At 48.1% G+C, this 20,719-nt stretch overlaps 1 protein-coding gene across 1 annotated transcript in view; it reads left to right on the forward strand.

The window, feature by feature from the left end:
• TRANK1 (tetratricopeptide repeat and ankyrin repeat containing 1) overlaps positions 1-17,118 on the forward strand; it is a 109,766-nt gene extending 92,648 nt beyond the window's left edge. The window contains 6 exon segments of the mRNA XM_021071655.1: positions 1,149-1,252; positions 1,354-1,486; positions 6,803-6,948; positions 10,111-13,160; positions 14,185-14,283; positions 15,647-17,118. Of these exon segments, the coding sequence (XP_020927314.1) occupies positions 1,149-1,252; positions 1,354-1,486; positions 6,803-6,948; positions 10,111-13,160; positions 14,185-14,283; positions 15,647-15,744 (3,630 nt within the window). The 3' untranslated portion in view covers positions 15,745-17,118.

Below are 20,719 nucleotides of genomic sequence, written 5' to 3' on the forward strand. Positions count from 1 at the left end.
TGTTAATCAGCAGGAAGAGTGTGTACAAATGCCCTGTGGCAGAAAGGAGTAGTGTGGGTCATGGGAATGACAGGAGGCTGGGGAGGCTGGAACAGAGAGCCCAGGGGGAGAAATGCCATCCTGTCCACTTAATCCATCCTTTGCCTACACTGAGGCCTAATCTCGCCATGCTGGGCAGAACACGAACTCTCTGCCCTCTAGTCTGTGCTGGGAGACATGCTGTCAGCATTCCTGATTAGAAGAGCAGTTTTCTGCTGGCAGGAATCAGGGAGCAGGCTGACTCCCCCAGGACAATTGTCTGCCACCTTCTGTTTGCTACTCACAACTTGGTGCATGTGCCCAGGACCTGGTCAGTCCTCTTCTGGGATGTGTTGGGAACCATGGCTGTCTGCAATTCTCCCCCCAGTGAGTGTGCTGCCACTGTTCCACCAGCACTGCCTGCTGCCTCAGCGATTACCAACTAGAAGGGACCTGTGTTGAGCCCAAAAAAGCCACTGGGTGACGTTGGGCCAGTTGCTCCATATTCCTGACCTGAAGTTACTACTAAATACAGTGAGAAATATGAAACATCTCGAACACGGCTATTGGAGATTAGATGAGGGTGTTAATGTATGACCAGATAAAATATGTCTGATGTGCCTTTTCCATGGCTCCTGGGTGTTTCCAAAAGGAAGCTTTGAGTACCAAGTGTTAGCCGGTAACGCTATTGGGCTTTATCCTCTTAGGCTGTTTTCTTCAGCACCTTCCTGCCCCTCCCTCTCAGATTCAGCTGCGGTGAGAACCAGGGCTTTGTCCATGCAAACATGAATGGAAACACAGCGGAAACGAATCTAACCAGGAACCATGAGTTTGTGGGTTCAATCCCTGGCCTCACTCAGTGAGTTAAGGATCTGGTGTTGCCGTGAGCTGTGGTGTAGGTTGCAAACACGGCTCGGATCTGGCATTGCTATGGCTGTGGCGTAGGCCAGTAGCTATTGCTCCAATTAGACCCCTAGCCTGGGAACCTCCATATGCCTCAGGTGCGGCCCTGAAAAGCAAAAACAAACAAACAGAAAACAAACAAACAAAAAAAAAAAACATGTATGGATGCTTTTACTCATTATTATCACATGACCTTGCGGGGAATTGAAACTTTTGGTCTGTTCCAGGTTGCAGCCAAGTGTTACCAAAAGGGAGGTGCATTTGAGAAGGAGAAGCTGGCTCTGGCCCACAACACTGCCCTGAACATGAAAGGCAAGAAAGTCAGCCCCAAGTAAGAGTCTTGGGGGTCGTTTCAGGTTTGCTCTAATGAGGGTTAAGTCTGCTGGTGTCAGGCCAATGTTGCATGGTTATTCTGTGTTGTTCCCCCTACAGGGAAAAGCAGGTGGAGTATTTGGAACTGGCCAAGACCTATTTGGAGTGCAAGGAGCCAAAGCTGTCCCTTAAGTGTCTGAGTTATGCCAAGGAGTTCCAGCTCTGTGCGCAGCTGTGTGAGAGGCTGGGAAAGGTACGCTCAGCCCCATGGCTACTCCTGAGAGAACTGGGTTCCACTGAGCAGAGGAAGGGGTGGTCCCCTAGCCTCCACCAGTGTTAGGAAGGGCTCCCATCCTCCAAAGAGGGAGAGGCTGGCCCTGTCGACTCTGTGGGTGGCCCTTCTTTCTTCACCTGCTAGATGGTGAAGGAGTTGTGTGTGTGTGTGTGTGTGTGTGTGTGTGTGTGTGTGTGTGTGTGTGTATCCCTGTCTGTGTGAATGTTTCTGACCCAGTATTAACCCCAGGGAGGCCCAGTGTTCACATCAAAGGGAAGATGGGTTTTAGAATATTCCTGCCTTCTCTTTCTCTATATTCAGTCTGGTGTCAGCCTGGGCGAACCGTCTGGCAGTTACGTGGCAGTTTCTCTATGTCCCCGCGATTATTCTAGATTTGCACCAACCAGTCTGGCAGCCCCTAGCCACAGGTGGCTACTTCATTAAACATTTAAGTTAATTAAAAGGTAGTAAACTTAATTCAGTTCCTCATTCTCACTTGCTACATCTCAAGTGCCAGTTGTGTTAGAACTTTTCCGTCATTATAGAAGCCCTAGTGGACAGAGCTGCTGGTCCAGAGCACAGCAACTCACAGCGTGGTCAGCAGGCTGGTACAGACCACAGACTGGTATTATCTGCAACAAGATTAACTCCGAGGAGGAAAGTAGGCAGTTAGCATTTTATGGCAATTTGGTATTGCATCATCAAATGGTGATGATTTTCTTAGTGATTCATTTTTATTCTTTTTTTATTGAGCTGTAATTGATATATAACATTATATTGGTTTTTAGTTGTACAGCATAACGATACAGGGTATGTGTATATTGCAAAATGATCACCGCTGATCACAAACTGAAAGTAAGTTCAATGAATGTCCATTACCACACAGAGTCACAGTCTTTTCTCTTGCAATGAGAACATTTAAGATTGCGTTCATTTACATGTGGAATCGAAAAAATAAAACCAATGAACAAATATAACAAAACAGGAACAGATACAGAGAATAAACCAGTGGGGACCATAGAGGGGTAGGGGAGGGGCAAACTAGGTGAAGACGATTAAGAGGTACAAACTATCAGGTATGAAATAAATAAGGGAGTGTCCCTTGTGGCTCAGCAGGTTCAGAACCCAACATGGTGTCCTTGAGAATGCAGGTTCAATCCCTGGCCTCATAGTTGAAGGATCCAAACTGTGGTGTAGGTCGCAGATCCTGAGTTCCTGTGGCTGTGGTGCAGGCCTGCAGCTGCAGCTCTCATTCAACCCCTGGCCTAGGAACTTCCATATGCCACAGGTGCGGCCCTAAAAATAGAAAGAAACAAAAAACCAAGTTGTGACCGGCCTCTGCAGAATCCTTAGGCCAAGCTGCCTCCCTGTTCCTAGCCCCCAGATGTGGGCTACCCTTGGGGAGGAGTGTTTGTGAGTGGACTGTGGGAGCCTAAGATTTTTTTTCAAGGATTTCTCTGCCTTGCCTGCTTCCTACCTCTCCAGAGAGCAGCACTGGTTTCCCTGGAAACCTCTCAAGGCCCTTTCTCTGGGCAGCAAGAGCTGAGAAACCCATGCGGGTAGCCTGTTCAGAGGCAGCCCCCTCTTCTCTCCATCCTCTTGGGCGCAAGCTTGCACCTAACAGGACCTATGTTTACCTGGGGGTTTTCTTCTGCATAGTCAGCCTTGTCAAGGAGAGGGCAAGGTGGCTGCATGGTATGGTTCTGAGGTTTGACTGATGTGGCAAGATGGTCTGGTTGATCCCTAGTCTGTGAGGTCTCTAGACAAAGAAGAACCTCACACCTGAATCTTGTTCATATTTTGGCATTTTTTGCCATTTGTCTCTTTAAAGAAGTTAAATAAAACCTAGCTGAGGTTTATTAGAGGGGCTGGCATATACATTTTGTTTTGTTCCATCTTGATTCTGTTTTCTCTTTGGACCTCAAGGACATACAGCTGATTGAGTTAGAAAATGAAATATTCAACACATAGGTAGACACACACCCCCCCTCGCCCCAGTGTGTGCCAGGCACTGTGGGAGCTTGGCAACCAGTAGGCAGCAGCACAGGGGCCTCTGCCTTTGTAGTTTCCCTTTCTGGCGTGGGAGACAGATGACAGAGAAGCCAGTTGTTCAGAAGATGTCGGCGGTGATGAGGGTGTCAGGTCTTGCTATTTTAGATGTGGGCGGGGTTAGGAAGCTGACTTTTGCACACAGACCATGAGAACCGCTGTAGGAGGGCATCACAGGCCGGGGAACTTCAGACAAAAGCCCCCAAGGTGGGAGCATGCAGGTGAGAATAAGAAAAAAAAGCAAGGAAACCAGTTTGGCCAGAGTAGATAGAGTGTTTGGGAGTAGAAGTGGTAAAATGAGCCAGAGAGGGTGGCAGGGAAAATCATTCAGGGCCTTGTGGTCCATGGTAGGGACTAGGTTTGGTCAGAGGTGAGGGGGGGCCAGAGGAAGGTCTTGATTGGAGGAGTGGCATGAAAGGAATTACTTGGATGCTCTCTGGAGAGCTCTGCAGGCAGGACGAGCAGAAGCAGAAAGGCTGGTTAGGAGGGTCAAGCAGCCACTTGGACTGAGATGCTGTGGCCCCATTGCCTCCATGGTGGTGGAGGTGCTGGGAATGGGTCCTGTCTGGGAAACACTGGGAGAGCCAACCCTGCAAGATTCACTGATGGGCGGGATGAGAAATGTGAGAGGAAGAGGAGTGGAGCATACTCTTCTGTTCATGACAACCCACCAGTGTTTTATTTGTTCATCCTCTTCCTCCCCATGATCATTTCCACTCTCTTCACATTGGCTGCTGTTCCATGCAGTTAATGTATGTCCCATCTGCTTGCACAACCAAAGAATAACTAGGCATATTCTCTATACATATTATTAAGCTTATCTAAATTGCATCTTATTCTGTTTATTACTTTTTTGGGTGTTGGGGTTTTTTCTTTGTTTCTTGTCTTTTTAGGGCCACACCTGTGGCATGTGGAAGTTCCTAGGCTAGGGGTCGAATCTGAGCCGCATCTGTGACTACACCACAGCTCACAGCAACACTGGATCCTTTAACCCACTCAGCGAGACCAGGGATTGAACCTGTGTCCTCATGGACACTAGTCAGGTTCCTTACTGCTGAGCCACAATAGGAACTCCATGTTTGTTACTTTTTCCACCTTCTGCTATGGTGTTAAGGTCTGGCCAGGCCTCTGACTGCTGGTAGGATTCCAGAGTGGGCATTCACTGTGTTTGACTCACCCATTTCCCTAGTGGTGAACCATCTCTTATCTGCCATACATTAGATACTATAACATAATACATCCCCTCCCAGTTCTGTGTACTGCTAAGAGTGGGCTTCCAGGCCCCAGGGGAATGTGTGTGTTTAATTTCACCAAGTAAAAGTTGAAAGCCCCTTTGCTTTCCAGAAGAGCCACATCACTCCATGCCTGAGGGTTCCCTGTGCTCCACATCCATGGCCGTGTTCCGTGGGTTCCAGTTTTGTAATTTTGCAGACCTTATGGGTATATCTCACTGTGGCTTTAATTTGTATTTCTCTGATTATTATTATGAAGATTGAGCATCTTCATTTATTCGTTAGTCATTCAAGTTTCCTCCACTGCAAACTGCCAGTTCAAATCCTTTGCCCATTTTTCTGGAAAGTCTTTTTTGTGTGTTTTCAGGAATCCATTTCATGTTCTAGATCTGCTCACTCTAGTACTAGTAGCCAGTGGCCTCATGTGGCAGTTTACATTAAAATTAATTAAATGGAATTAAAAATTCAGTTCCTCAGTTGTACCATCCACACATTTCATGTGCTCACTCTTCACATGTGGGTAGTGGCTACCATATTGGATAGATAGATACAAAATATTTCCATCTTCACAAAAGGCTGTATCTGGTCTAGATGTTAACGTTTGTCTTCTCTCTGTTAGCTTTATTTTGTGTGCCCTTCGTTGAACAGTTTTGATGTACAGTTGACCCTTCAACAGTGCAGGGGTTGGGGCGCCGACCCTCTGTGCAGCTGAAAAATCCATGTGTAACTGATAATTGGCCTTCCCTATCTGAGGTTCCTCTCTTTCCTCGGTTCCACATCAGGAATTCAACCAACTGCTATTGAAAAAAAATCTGTAGGGGAGGGGTAAATTAAGAGTTTGGGATTAACATGTACATATTACTATATATAAAATAGATAAAACAAGGACCTACTGTAGAGCACAGGGAACTGTATTCAATATCTTCTAATAAACTATAATGGAGGAGTTTCTGTTGTGGCTCAGTAGTAATGAACCTGACTAGTATCCATGAGGATCCCTGGCCTCACTCAATGGGTTAAAGATCCAGCATTGCCATGAGCTGTGGTGTAGGTCTCAGATGCGGCTCAGGTCCCGTGTTGCTGTGGCTGAGGTGTAGGCCAGCAGCTGTAGCTCCGATTTGAACCCTAGCCTGGGAACTTCCATATGCTGCTGATGTGGCCCTAAAAAGCAAAAAACAACAACAACAACAAAAAACTATAGTGGAAAAGAATCTACATATATATATAGATTCTGAATCACTTTACTGTACACCTGAAACTAACGCATTGTAAATCAACTATACTTTAATAAATTTTTTTAATTCAACAAAAAATCCATGGAGTTCCCGTCGTGGTGCAGCAGAAATGAATCCAACTAGGAACCATGTGGTTGCGGGTTTGGTCCCTGGCCTTGCTCAGTGGGTTAAGGATCCAGCATTGCTGTGAGCTGTGGGGTAGGTTGCAGACGCAGCTCAGATCTGGCGTTGCTGTGGCTGTGGTATAGGCCGGTGGCTGCAGCTCTGATTAAACCCCTAGCCTGGGAACCTCCATATGCCACGTGTGTAGCCCTAAAAAGACAAAAAAAAAAAAAAAAAAAAAACCAAAAAATCTAACTATAAGTGGACCCATGAAGTTCAAACCTGAGTTATTCAAGGGTCAACTGTAATCAAATCCATCAGATTTCGCCCTAGAAGTTTGTTTGTTTTGTGTTTTTCGACTTTTGTTGAAGACTTACTGTCTTTACCTCAAAATCACAAAATATTTTCATACATTCTCTTCCAATAGCCTTCTCATTCAGATTTTTAACCCATCTGGTGCTTGTGGTTGTGTGTGGTGTGAGGTTGGGATTTCACATTATTTTTCTTGCTTTGAAGAATTAGTTCTCCTAAATTACCTATGTTTTAGTGTTTTTCACCAGATGCTAACAAATAGCAGACATAGGAACATCTTCTTTATTATTCATGGCGTTGGTTTACTTTTAAGATAAAAAAGTTATGTTATAAATACTCTTGAGTAAAAATTTGTTCTGTCCTAGATAAGAGATGCTGCCTGTTTCTATAAGCGAAGCCAGCGCTACAAAGATGCATCCCGATGCTTTGAGCAGATTCAGGAATTCAATCTAGCCCTGAAGATGTACTGCCAAGAGGAACTTTTTGAAGAAGCTGCCATGGCAGTGGAAAAGTAGGTAGTTTTATTATCTTCCTTCCTCCCCCCACCCGACCCTGCCACCCCCAAGCCCTGCCCTGCCATCGCTCCCTGGGGAGGTATTCTCTTGCTCTTCTGAAGTGACTTGACCATGTCACCCTCATTCCACTTGAATGATGGCTTTGGTGCTGAGTCAAGAGCTCTTTGAATACAGTGTCATGAGGAGAAGGGGCAGAAGAAAATGAAGGATGTGTTAAGAGTGTGCATGTGATGTGCCCAGCAATTTCATGCTTAATGATGGTTCTCTTCTCCACCTTTACCTGCTGAGTCAACTGTGTTGCTAATGTGTGGATGGATAGAGGGCAAAGCGTTAGTGGGCAGTCAGGATTCCACTTCATCTACTGGCAGATGCCTGGCCAGCCACTGATACATGTCTATGATACGTTTGTACACATATCCTTAGTTGTAGCTTGCACAAGTTTCATACATGGCCCATTGGAGGCCTTCTTGAGCCTTTGGCCTACCCCATGTTCCAAAGGAGAAGTGGAGATGGGTGGGGTTAATTGTTGCCAAGGAATCTAGAAATAGCACATGGTTGATACCTGTAAGCCTGTAGGAGGTCTTCCTGGTGGAGTGAGACAGCTAGAATTGCAGAGTCTGCTGGTCTGCATTTCTTCTCAGCAGGACCTTGAGTCCACTCCCAGCTCCTGGCTTGTCTCTATTTCCTATGGCTATGGCTTGTCTCCGTTTTCTTTGCTTTCTACCAAATTATATATGGGACAGAATGAACATGATTGACCAGGTGTTCAAGCTTTATATCTTTAAGTTAGCTTTTATTAAAGTGTATCATATATTTTTAAAAAGCACATAATTTTCACAAAGTAAATATACTTGTATAACCAGCACCTAGATAAAGAAATTCAGTTTTATTTTTGAAAATGGAAATGTAGGTGTCTAGTGCCATGGTCTGTAATTGAGCATATTCCTTTATCCAGGTCTTTGGGGCCATTATACGTAATATATACACAGTGTGTATGTATTAGCTCAAGCTGCCATAATGAAATGCCATAGATTTGGTGGCTTAAACAATGGAAAATTATTTTTTCATAGTTTTGAGGCTGGAGGTCCACAATCAAGGCTCCAGTCAGTTGGGTTACGGGTGGGAGCTCTCTTACTGGCCTGCAGATGGCTGCCTTCTTGCTATGGCTTCACGTGGACTTTCCTTGGTGCCTAAGCGTGGAGGGAGAGATTGTGGACAAGAGAGGGCATCCTCTTTGGTATCTCTCTCTCTCTTTCTTTTTTTAAATTATTATTTTTATTATTTTTTAAATAGTTATTTCCCCAATACAATTTTTTTTCTATTGTACAGCATGGTGACCCAGTTACACATACATGTACACATTCTATTTTCACACATTATCATGCTCCATCATAAGTGACTAGACATAGTTCCCAGTGCTACATAGCAGGATCTCATTGCTAATCCATTCCAAAGGCAATAGTTTGTATCTGTTAACCCCAAGCTCCCCAGCCACCCCACTGCCTCCCCCTTCTCCTTGGCAACCGCAAGTCTACTCTGCAAGGGCTGCACCAATAGCATGTGGAAGTTCCTGGGGCAGGAAGTGAATCCAAGCTGCAGCTGCGACCCCGCTGGATCCTTTAATCTACTGCACCAGGCCAGAGATCAAAACCATCGCCTCTGCAGTGACCCAAGCCACTGCAGTCATATTCCTAACCCACTGCACCACAGCGGGAACTCCCAGTGTCCCTTCTTATAAGGACACTAATCCTGTTGGATCAGGGCTCCACCCTTATGACCTTATGTAACCTTAATTACTCTCTTAGAGACCTCCTTTCCAAATACAACCACACTGGGGGTTAGGACTTCAGCATATGAATTTTAGGGGACACAAACTGTCAGTCCATAGCAGGTACCAGCTGTTTACATTTATTGGGTACCAAGTTATCAGGGTGCTGTGTACCCTGAGTAATCAACCACACTAATTCCCTTGTGAGGCCATATGACAAAACCGACTGAGGGCACTTTTGGTCCTTTCACTTATTTAGTTAACCTTCTGTTCTCCCTTTTCTGGGAGAGCATTGAATAATCATAGGTTTTTCCCCAGGAACATTTTGGGGGGCTTTCTCATTGTTTTGTGTATCTTTATCAGCTTTCCTGAGATATTCAACTGACTCTTTTTAATGATATGTTGAATTGAGATCTAAGTGTAGTGAGTATTAATTGGAACCTCACACTAGATTTATCTGAGTATCTTTTGAATGCTATACATACTGGATATAGAAATCAGTTGCTTACTGGCCCAACTCAAAAGGTAATGACATTTTAGATTTGAAAAAAAAAATTAACCTGGTTAGTTCCTTAAACTTATTTTACACACCCCCTGCTCCATTAGCCAAAGCTCACACAAGAGGTACATTCCCTTCCTTCATCCTCAGTGACACCCCATCACAGAGGTCCTGTTGTAGGAGGTTTGTGGGATAATCCTAGGGCAGCAGGAGGACCCTGGGCATTTCTCTGGTTGTGAGGAGATGTGTTTTGTCCTGTGAGAGTTCAAAAGTCAGCATGTTTTATTGGATTGTCCCAATGCCTTGAAAATTGGTATGTGGAATATACTCAGCTTGGCCAGCAGAGTCAAGGGGAGCTTGATTTCAGAGCTTCATTAATCTCCCACTGATCCAACCACATGCATTCCCAGCAAAAGAGAGGAGTCACAGGTTGGATAACAAGAGGCAGACTGATGTAATATGGCTGGTGTGCCTGCAGCCCCTAGCTCCATTCTTTTCTCAATAATCACGTATTGGACTCAACAAGGTCAAGTACCCCAAATGATTTGCAAGCTTTTATGAAAATTTAAGGAAATTTTTTCCAAGGTTAATTTTGACTCTGCCTAATTTTTACCCTACAGATTGACTTTCAAACTTAACTGTCACTGGTCTAGGTTGCAGTTCCACTATATTTTATCAATTAAACATATCGATGCTTGGTTCCTTTGGGGAATAAAGAATTAATTTTATCAGTGCAGAATGAACCCTTGATAAAGATGCTAGACAACTTTAGGTCCTATTTTACCATTCTGATCTACATGCAGGCATTTTATTTAAGTTGCTCTGGCCTGTGCCTTGTAAATCTTCTCTTGGCTGAAACTGAATTGACATTGATGTTGACTGTCATTGCAGGTATGAAGAAATGCTAAGGGCCAAGACCCTCCCCATATCCAAGCTCTCCTACTCGGCCAGCCAGTTCTACTTGGAAGCTGCAGCCAAGTACCTGAGTGCAAATAAGATGAAGGAGATGATGGCTGTGCTCTCGAAGCTAGACACAGAAGACCAGCTGGCATTCCTGAAGTCTCGAAAGCGGCTCGCAGAAGCGGCAGACCTGCTGAACAGGGAAGGTCGGAGGGAAGAGGCTGCCCTGCTGATGAAGCAACACGGCTGTCTCTTAGAGGCTGCCAGGCTCACAGCTGACAAGGACTTCCAGGCTTCATGTCTGCTGGCAGCCGCCCGCCTCAACGTGGCCAGGGATTCTGATGTTGACCATACCAAGACCATCCTTAAAGAAGCTCTGGACCTCTGCCATCAGACCAACCAGGTGTCTGGCATTGCTGAGGCCCACTTCCTGCAGGGCGTGGTCCTGAGAGACTTTCAGAAGCTCAAGGACGCCTTCCTGAAGTTTGACACCCTCAACCACTCAGCAGGCGCAGTGGAGGCGCTCTATGAAGCCACTAGCCGCTGTGAAGCCAAGCCTGAGGAGGTCCTGACCCTGGCCCCATGGGGCTTGGAGGTCCTCCTCAATCTGGTCAGGGCCCTCAAAAGAGTGACCAACAATGCTGAGAAAGAGATGGTTAAGTCTTGCTTTGAGTTTTTTGGGATTTCTCAGGTGGATGCCAAGTATTGCCAGATAGCTCAGAACGACCCTGGGCCCATATTAAGAATCATTTTTGACCTGGATTTGAACTTGAGAGAGAAGAAAACGAAAGACCATTTCTTGATAATGACGGACCAAGTGAAATTAGCCCTCAACAAACACCTTCTCAACAGGCTATGTCAGATCACACAGAGCCTACTCAGGAAGACCTACCCGGGTGTCTGCACGAGGTTCATCGTGGGCTTGAAATGCGAGGATGGAAACTGTGAAGATTTCCACAGGCCTTTGCGGCGTCATGAGGCCAAGTGTTTGGTTCAGTCAAAAATACACCTGGTGGCCATCAACGGATTGCTTTTGGAAGCCAAAAAAGTGTTCCCTAAAGTCCTAGCTGAGGAACTTGAAGAGCTCGATTACATCTTGCCCTCTAATAAGTACGGCCTTTGCAGATCCTTCCTGGATGTTCTCTTCCCTAAGCATTTCCATCAGAGAGTGTTGTCAGAAAACCCCATGGCGTGCAAAGAAGTCCTCAAACCACATTATAAATCCTTCAAATTCTACAGGTCGGCTCTGAAAGAGTATATCCATTTCCTGTTTCAAAACGAGAGGGCCCGAAGCCGCCGGGAGTCCACAGACCTGTGGCTGAGTGCCATGCAGGCTTTCCTCCTCTCCTCCAGCTACCCTGATGAGCTCGAAAAGCTGCTCCATCAGGAGGAGGACAGCTACAACAGGGAGCTCAAAGCCCTCCAGGCTGAAAAAGAGGACAGGGGCCAGGGGAGAGGCAGCAGGATCAAAGGAATAGAAGGGAAATTCGGCATGCTGGCACCCAACAAGGATGATGAGAGTGCAGAGAAGACTCACCTGTGCTTCATCCGGCTGCTGGAGGATTCCATCCACCAGTTCTACGTGTGCCGGAACCCAGAAGATCACAAGAGGCGCTTTTTCCGTTTCATGAACGTCCTGGTCAAGAGGTGCAAAGAGCCACTCATCCCCAGCATTGGAAACACAGTGGCCCTGCTGGAGTTCCAGTTCATCCACTGCGGGGCAGTGCTGGCCCGCCTCCGGAGGAACTCCATCCTGTGTCTCCCCAAAAGCTACATTGCACTGTTGCACTACTGGGAGTTCCTGTTCAGCAAGAAGGACAGGGAGCCCGGGGACGTGTTCGCCATCATTCAGGAATACAGACCCAAGGACGTGAACAGAGCCATTCAGGATTTCCGGTTCCACCTGTCTTACCTGGTCAAGGTGCTCTGCGGTGGTGAGAATGAGAACTTCAATGTCCTGCTCGACGCCTTCAGTGATATCGACTACGTGGTCTCTGGGGAGGCGGAGCGAACCCTGGTGCTATGCTTGGTGATGCTGGTGAACGCTGGGGAGGTCCTGCAGCCTTCCTGCAAGCCTCTTCTGTCGCGCCACTTCCAGGAGATCGAGGCAAGGCTGCAGCTGATGAGCTTGGAATGCCCAGGCCAGGTCCCTGATCGGCTCCTTCGAGCCATGAAGCGGGTGCTGCTGGCAGTCAATGTGAAGTCCGTGGCCGAGGCACTGCAGGACCTGCTCTTTGAGCGGGATGAAGAGTACCTGATGGACTGCCACTGGCGGTGGGACAGTGGGCACACCAAAGGGACTGTGGTCCGTGGCCTCTACCATGAGGAGGTCAGACTGAACCGCCTGCTCTCCGTGGACCCCGTGGGCCACCTTGCTGACACCGAGTGTGAGTTTGGTGAGGACGAGTCGGAGGAGCTGGCCTTGGAAGACCGGGACCACCTGCTGGCTGCCATCCTCTCACAAAAGCAGCGGAAGGCCTCCATCCAGCGGAAGCTGCGGAGGGCATGCCTGGTGGTGTCCCTGTGCGTCAGCTGGAGGAGGAGGGCGGGGGCCCAGACCGAGCACTCCAGGGAGGAGGGCAGGGAGCCCGGGGCCGGGAACTTCAAAAAAGCTGATGTGGACCGGACTCAGTGTGACCTGTGCGGGGTCAAGTTCACCCGAGGTCCTGAGAACTATTTCGGCCCCGATCAAGCATTTGAGGAAGCGGCTTCTGAGGCTGATGCCCTTTCCAGGGCCGAGCTGGAAGACGAAGATGGTCAGGAGAAGAACAGTGAGTCTTATGAGCAACACATCCGCCTAGAGGACCACCAGAGGCAGCAGCGGGCCTACCAGAAGTACTCAGAATTTTTCCATGAGAAGGTGGAACCAGCTATCGGTGAAGGCAAGCTGGTGGTGCAGGACATCGAGCAGAGCGTGTGGGTCCGCAGCCACCTGGGCTCCAAAGAGCACAGCCACGTGCTGCAAAGGAAAGTCCAAGAGAACATCAAGAAGGTCTTGGACACAGTGGAAGACCTCTACAGGCGGAAGGCCTGGGCTGGTGGTAAGGGCCCTCGGAAGTGGGACCCAGATGCTGTTAGAACCCAGGCTTTGAGAGCATGTGTCCCAGTCGAGCCCTTTGTAGTGATATCTGGCCTGGCGGTGATGGGATCTTGGCTTAAGCAGAAATACCAGTGAAGACAATGTGTTCTTCAATTATAGCCAAGTCCTGTTTTTTGGACCACTTCTCCCCCAGTTAACAGTGTGTGATAATCTTGGGCCAGGATGCTTTCCCCTGGCGCAACAGACAAGAAAAGGGATTGCTCACCGATCCTATGGAGAGGATATAGGGAGAACATTTCAAGTCTTGAGGAAACTCTTTAAACTTGGCCCGATTCATTTATTCAGTGATCATTTCTTGAGCACCTTCCATGTGCTAAACCCTCAACTATGATCTAGAGGCGCATAGCTGATCTCTTCCTTTTAGAAGGGACCTGACACCATACCCAGTGTGAGCCTTTAATAAGAATTCTTAGAGTTCCCTGGTGGCTCGGTGGGTTAAGGATCCAACATTGTCACTGCTGTGGCTTGGGTCACTGCTGTGTCACAGGTTTAATTCTTGGCCCAGGAATTTCCATATGCTGCCAGTTCAGCCAAAAAAAAAAAAAAAAAGAAAAAAAAAAAAAGAAAAAAATGAATTCTTATGTGACCTCTGAATCAGATTTCCTCTGACATCCTTTTTAGCTATGTCTTAGCAACACTGAGAGGAAGTTATGAATAAAATTAGTGAAATTCCATATCATTCTAGAATTCAGACACTCCTGTTTAAGGTAATGACATTTTGAACAAAGGCTTCCTCGAAAGGCTTGCTATTGGCAGTCTCTATACACAGGCAAGACTGGCCTCAGGCTGATGGGTTGTGGTTTCTGCTTCTGGTGGTGGGAGGCGGCTACAGAGCTTTATGCTGCTATTCACCTCAGCGGAAGCAGACAGGCTCCTGGGAGGTGGGGGCTTGGCTTAAGTGCTGGGTGTCCTGGTCCCTGCAGAGGCCCCTTCACTCAGAGGCCCTCATTCTTTGGTTCCTATAGCGGAGGAGGTCATGGCTCAGCTGGTCGACATCCTGATCCTGTCCGTAAGGAATGCTCGGGAGTGGCTGCGGAAAACGGAGCTGCGCTTGAGGGATGAAGGTGAGGAGTCCTTCATCCCAGGGCAAGGCTCTGGGTCACATGGTCCTTGGTTCTGCTGGCTCTTGGGTCAGGCTGAAGTGGGGCTGCCTGTGATGTGAGCAGTGCTCCCTCACTGTCCAGGAGCCCCACCCCCAGCAAGTCAGATCATTAGCAACAGAGTAGCTGAGTTCTCCCATCTGACCCTGAAGGCTGTTCTTCAGGGTTCATGCCAGGGTTTTGCTTTTTCAAACACTTGCCACTCATGAGCTGTTATCAGTGCTGTTCTGTGGCTACTCAGTGTTCCATACAGTGACTCCCAGGATGGGTAAAGTATTGCAAAACCATCCCTTCATAACTGCCTGTGCAAACCATTTGAGTAAGTCAATGAATATTTGTTGTCTAGAATGTATCAGCACTGTTGTTCTAGGCTTGGGGATATAAAGCAAACATATATGTGAACAAAACAAAGTCACTGGGGAGACTTGCAGGCACCTTCCTTCAGAGGTTAAAGGCTGGTATAGACTAAATCAGATTTCTTTCCTGACAGTCAGGCCACCTTGCTGAGTTCTATAAAATCTGGAAAGTCTTGCCTTCTGCCCATCCCACCTGCTGCCTCCTCTTGTCAGGACCTTCTTTCTTCTTCCTCTGAGTATTTCTCCTGCCCTTAGTTGTCCATATGTGATTCCTCATAATCCAGATGCTATTGGAAAATCCTGAGCTCAGAGCTGGGGAAAACTGGAAGGGACTAGACACAAATGTCTGTGCCAATAAAACAATCTTCAGGGGAGTTCCCATCGTGGTTCAGTGGTTAACGAATCTGACTAGGAACCATGAGGTTGCGGGTTCAATCCCTGGCCTTGCTCAGTGGGTTAAGGATCCGGCGTGAGCTGTGGTGTAGGTCGCAGACGCGGCTCGGATCCCGCGTTGCTGTGGCTCTGGCGTAGGCCAGTGGCTACAGCTCTGATTCAACCCCTATCCTGGGAACCTCCATATGCCGCAGAAGTGGCCCAAGAAATGGCAAAAAGACAAAAAAACAAACAAATAAACAAAAAACAATCTTCAGAATACAGACAGAATCCTTCCTGGCACTATGATATTTGTGATTGTTTCAAAAAGAAGATAGCTAATCTACCAACCTAAGGCTGCAGTTGAGTTTAGGTTTTGTTTGACTTCTTTTTCATCTAAAGGGCATCTAAAATAAGGCTGGAGGAACTAGCCTGAACAAGAACATTCTGGAGAAGGGTGTTTACTTTGGCTCTGGCTTTTTTTTTAGTTCCTTTAAAACAATCACAGAGACATTACTTCTTACTAGGATGTTATACATTGCAGTGGAGTGAAAAATCACCAGCCTGCCCTTTGTTTCTGTTTTATGCCTTTTAAACAGGTGTTGTTCAGGAAGATGATTACGAAAATGAAGTTGAAGACTTTGTTGAGCTCCGTCCTAGAAGGCGATCTCGGAAATGTGCAAAGCAGAGAAAATAACTAACATCCACACAGCTGCTACTTCCTAATCCTTCAGAACATTCCATCCTGACTTAGAATCCTGCGCGCTGGGGCAGAAGAGGAAAAGAGTGATGTACCTTGGCCAAAAAATGTGGGGGGATGGCTCCAGCAACACCTTTGCTTTTCGTTCTTGTTATTTCTCTCTCAGTGGTGGCTTAGAATCTCATTTGTCCCTCAGAGCAGGGACCTCTTAAGTGTTTCCCAAGTTCGAGTTTGACAGGGCTCATTCCCCTAAAACAAGCTCAGGTGAGAGGAATCATAGCTGAAGGGAGCCTTGGGACATCCCCTCACCCCAAGCCCCCTGGCTCGCCATCACCAAGACACAGGTCAGTAGCCTGGACACCCCTCACCTCAGCATTGCCATTGCCCTGGCCTCGGAGCACCCTCCGTTCCCCTGATCTCCATTCACACTGCCAGCCACCAGGACCCCAGGCCACACTCTGGTCATCTCCGAGCCCACCTTCTGTTATATATTAGCCCTTTTCTCTCTGTGGCAACTTTTCTGCCTGCCTTCTCCCCATTTATTGAGACCATTCTCAGCTGGCTGGGCAAGTCGCAATTAGACTACCTCAGAATGTAGTCGAGAATTCCCCAACGTCGTTTGGGCAGCCAGCCTCAGGACCATCCCCCTAGAAGAAAAGGCTGGGGGATGTTGCTGGGGGTTCCGGCTTATCTCTCCAAGGCAGTCCTGACGCTGCCTTGGCTATGGTGCAGACCTTCAAAAAGTGTTTTGTATGGAGCCTTCTATGTCTAGTTTCCTGGGGTCTTCCTGGCAAGTTCACTGTTGTATCTCACCTTGACATTCCGATGCATTTCCCATGGGGACCCCAGTACCTGCAGAGGTGTAGGTTGGGGACAGGTGGACATCGGAGAAGTCAGCCTTGTGGTGCTGATCCGTAGGGGTTTGGCTGTGAATCACTGCCCCGTGGCTGGCAGGTCTGGGAAGAGGAGGGGGCTGTGGATCTGTCTGCAGGAGGCCATTGCTGCCCACTGAGCCATTGGTATGTCCCTTTCCATAAGCCTTGTGGCCACTCCCTCCATGCCCCCAGCCCTCAGCCCGGCCTGGTGCACAAGTTCAGGCTTGTGTTGGTCCTTTGCTGTTTGGTCATCACAGAGGAACCAGCCTTCTTCCCGTCCTGCTGCTGCTTTGCTGCTCTTTGCTTTTTCTTTATTGTCTTTCTAAATGACTCTGTTTCCTCAAAATGTCAGATTTCTAATTTTTATTAGGTTGTGGTTCTAATTTTTATTCCAGGTTTTTTTATAAACTTTACTTACTGGGGGGGGAAAAAGGAAAAAAAATCAAATCTTTGGTGATCACATTTTTATAAAATTAAATCATTTCTCTTATGTGCAGCTGTCTGCTTGTTTATTTCCAACACTCAGAGAGGAAAGGAATAAATCCTGGGGCTGTAAATCTTTCCGGTCAGCCGGTGGATGCTAACCAGGGCAGAAGTTTGCTGTGCTTTCTGAGACTGAGAAACCCAGAGACCCACAGCTGGTCACATTGTCTCTTGAGGGCCTGCCCATGTAAGTTCTTTCCCATTGGGTGTTTCCACATAGGAAGCATGTGGACTGGAAGGGTTTTTTTTTCTGTGCCTCCTAATAAGAACATTGCCTGGGTGGCAGGAGGCCTGGAATCAAATCTTGGTCCTGCCCCAAGGAGCCCTATAGCCTGGGATGAGTCAGACCTGGTCCGCACTCCCTGAGGGCAGGAATGCAGCTGCACCCTGGAGGGACTCAGGGTCTGGTGTGGGAGCAAGATGGGAGACGAGGGGAAACAGCGGTGACAGAAGTGTGTCTCCCATGGGTGCCTGCAGCATTGACATAACCCAGCTGGGCCTCACTTTCACCTTTTAGAAAATGGGGCAGTCTGGGTTCCCAGCCTGTCTGGACACAGAGTGCTTCTGGAGGCTGTTCCATGGGTTGGAATTCCCTGGGATCTTGTGTCTGTGACCCCAGTGTTGGCTCACGCTGGGCGAGCAGGACAGCTGAGCCGTGGAAAGCAAAGCATCCAGCCCTGTGCGTGCAGCAGGCCCAGAACTGGGATCAATGATCCCACCACCTTCTCTGTCAACGGCGTCCAACAGAATGACCCAGGGACAGCCACCCCCAAGAACCCACCTCTGCAGCTCATAAGGGTCCTTATAGTGTGAGTGTGGAGCTTATGGGAGGAGCGTGGAATCCAGCCGCAGTATCGGTCATTCCCACTGATGGCCTGAGTTCTGAGGCCCAGTCCTGCACCCTGGGCTTTGGTGTCCCAGGCCTTGCCTGGAAGTCCAGGATGGGGGTGCAGTCAGGGGTGCCCAAGACCACTCCCAGGTTTGGCAGATCACTAGGAGGGCTCAGCATACAGTTGTGCTTGGGCTCTGACTTATTACAGCACAAGTGTTTATATCAGGCACCAACAGCAAAGGGAAAAGGCACATCAGCAAGGTCTGGGGACACCAGGGACAGGCTTCTGAGGGTCCTTTCCCTGTAGAGTCACACAGGACATGCCTCATTCCTTCAGCAACTAGTTGTGACCACAGGTGTGAAATGCTGCCAGGGAGAGTAACTTAGAGTTTTGGTGCTCATGGGCTTTACTGGTGCTGGCCTTCTGCCTCATACACATCAGAACCCCCGAGTCTGAGGAAACCAGGAGTTCACCCAAAACCACTTGATTTGTACAGACAGTCTGGGTGCTGTGGGCCACTTTTACCAGGTCTGGGGATAAGGGGAAACCGTCCTGAAATCCAGGTTCCCAGACACTAGCCAAGAGCAGCCTTGCAAGTAGGCCTCTCAGAGAAGGCAGTCAGGCCTTATGTTAACTCCTCTGCACAGCAGTTCCTCCAGGCTGGGACTCCATCCTGACCGCTCTGCTGACTCACCTCTTGGACCCTCGTGTTTCCAGCTGTGGGATAAGCACATGGTGCCTCCCGTCTGCCTCTCCAGACAAGATGGTAAAATTTCAGGGACCATTCATCTTCTGAAAGCCCATCATGGAGGATTTCCAGTCGTGGGTCAGCGGAAAGGAATCTGATTAGGATCCATGAGGACACAGATTCGATCCCCGGCCTTGCTCAGTGGGTTAAGGATCCGGCGTTGCCTTGACCTGAGGTGTAGGTCACAGACCGGGCTTGGATCTGGTGTTGCTGTGGCTGTGGTATAGGCCGGTAGCTACAGCTCTGATGCGACCCCTAGCCTGGGAATCTCCATATGCTGCAGGTATAGCCCTAAGAAGACATAAAAATAAAATAAAAACCCATCATTTTTGTTTCCTCAGACATTGATTGTAGCTCATGTTACCAGTCCAGGGTGAAGAAACCACATGCAGAAGCCATGTGAAATCCTCAGGTACCATTCATGTGAATGAAGCTTTTTTAGTTCTTTTTACCACCACACCTGCAGCATATGGAAGTTGCATATGCAACCTACACCAGAGCTCATGGCAATGCCAGATCCTTAAGCTACCGAGCAAGGCCGGGGATCAAAGCAGCAAACTCATGGACACTATGTTGGGTTCTTAACCCCCTGAGCCATAACAGGAACTCCAGTGAGGCCTTTTTGGATGTTTCAGTCCAGCTTCCACCAAATCAGGCCAAGGGAGTGACCCCAGCTGATGGTACATGAAGTAGAATCACCACCAGCTGAGACTGGCCCCCAGAATCATGAGGATTAATAAAACATTATTGTTTTAAGCTAGTAAGGTAACTGAAACAAGAGGGTACTGCATGTCAGGTACTATTAGGAATGTTGCAAAAGGGATCTCGAAGTCGTACAACAACTCTCCAAAAGTTGTTGAGTGCCAAGGAGTTCCCTGAAGACACAGCAGGTTAAGGATCTGGCATTGTTCCTATGGTAGCTCAGGTCACTGCTGTGGCCTGAGTTCAACCCCTGGCCTGGGAACTTCTGCATATTGTGGGCATGCCCCCCCCCAAAAAAAAGCACGACAATCACTCATTTATCTATGTGTAAAATGGGGGGTCTGCCTGAGGCCAGCAAGCAGAACTCCCTCCTGGAGCCCTTGTTTTTACAGTTTGCTGTTGGAAGGAAAAGGCTTCATCCATCTCTTTCCTTGGCTTGGTGGGGATCCAGGTCCCATAATACCTGGAACCTAGTACCCCGAGAGAGCCTAGTACCCACCCCTGGAACTCAGCATTTGTCATCTTAGCCACCTCTCTCCAGGCCCTGACATCTAGCCAGCCATGCAGGCTTCACCAGCAACTGAGACTTGGTTGCCAGGGCAACCTGCAGGAGGAGTTGCTCTCATCACTCAGCTCCTGGGTTCTGGTGGCCGTGGGATACACAGCCAGCTGTGCTGGCCATCACATCAGGACAGGCCTGCCCCTAACAGGGTGAGGCCTAGGTTAAGAATACAACCCGAGGTCTCTCCCCTCAGCCCTTCTCTTCCTACCCTTTGCTTCTTCTTGTACCACAAAGATCCTCTCTTGCACGTGTGTGGATATTCCAGGATCATGATATATCTGCCTCTGCTCCCCAAACTGTCGCCCTTGGCAACCCCAGCACATCAGCAGGGAAGAGGCCCACGGCTCTCTGGACAAGGGGTTCCTTGGTACTGGAGTGTGATCTGGTGGGAGCTGTGGATATGAACTCTTTTCACAAGTTTGGGCCACAATATTTAATAACAGAGCATTGTGCCACTTAATGCCAGTCATTTCTCCTCATGCATCTGTCTCCAGGATCTTTGCAGGATGGGAATCTGATATTCACAAGTTCTCCAACCATGACATCGTCTTAAAAAACAAAACAAACAAACAAAAAACTTGTTTTGACTGCACCCATGGCATGTGGAAGTTCCTGAGCCAGCAATCAGGAACTGATTGCTGCCACATAGTAGTAACCAGAGCCATAGCAGTTGCAATATGGGATCCTTAACCCACTGAGCCACGGGAGAATTCCATGACACCATGTTAATCTCAATGCCTGACCTCTCTCTCTTTCTCTCTCTCTCTCC

This window comes from Sus scrofa, chromosome 13 (assembly GCF_000003025.6).
Source record: "Sus scrofa isolate TJ Tabasco breed Duroc chromosome 13, Sscrofa11.1, whole genome shotgun sequence".
Taxonomy (NCBI): Eukaryota; Metazoa; Chordata; class Mammalia; order Artiodactyla; family Suidae; genus Sus; species Sus scrofa.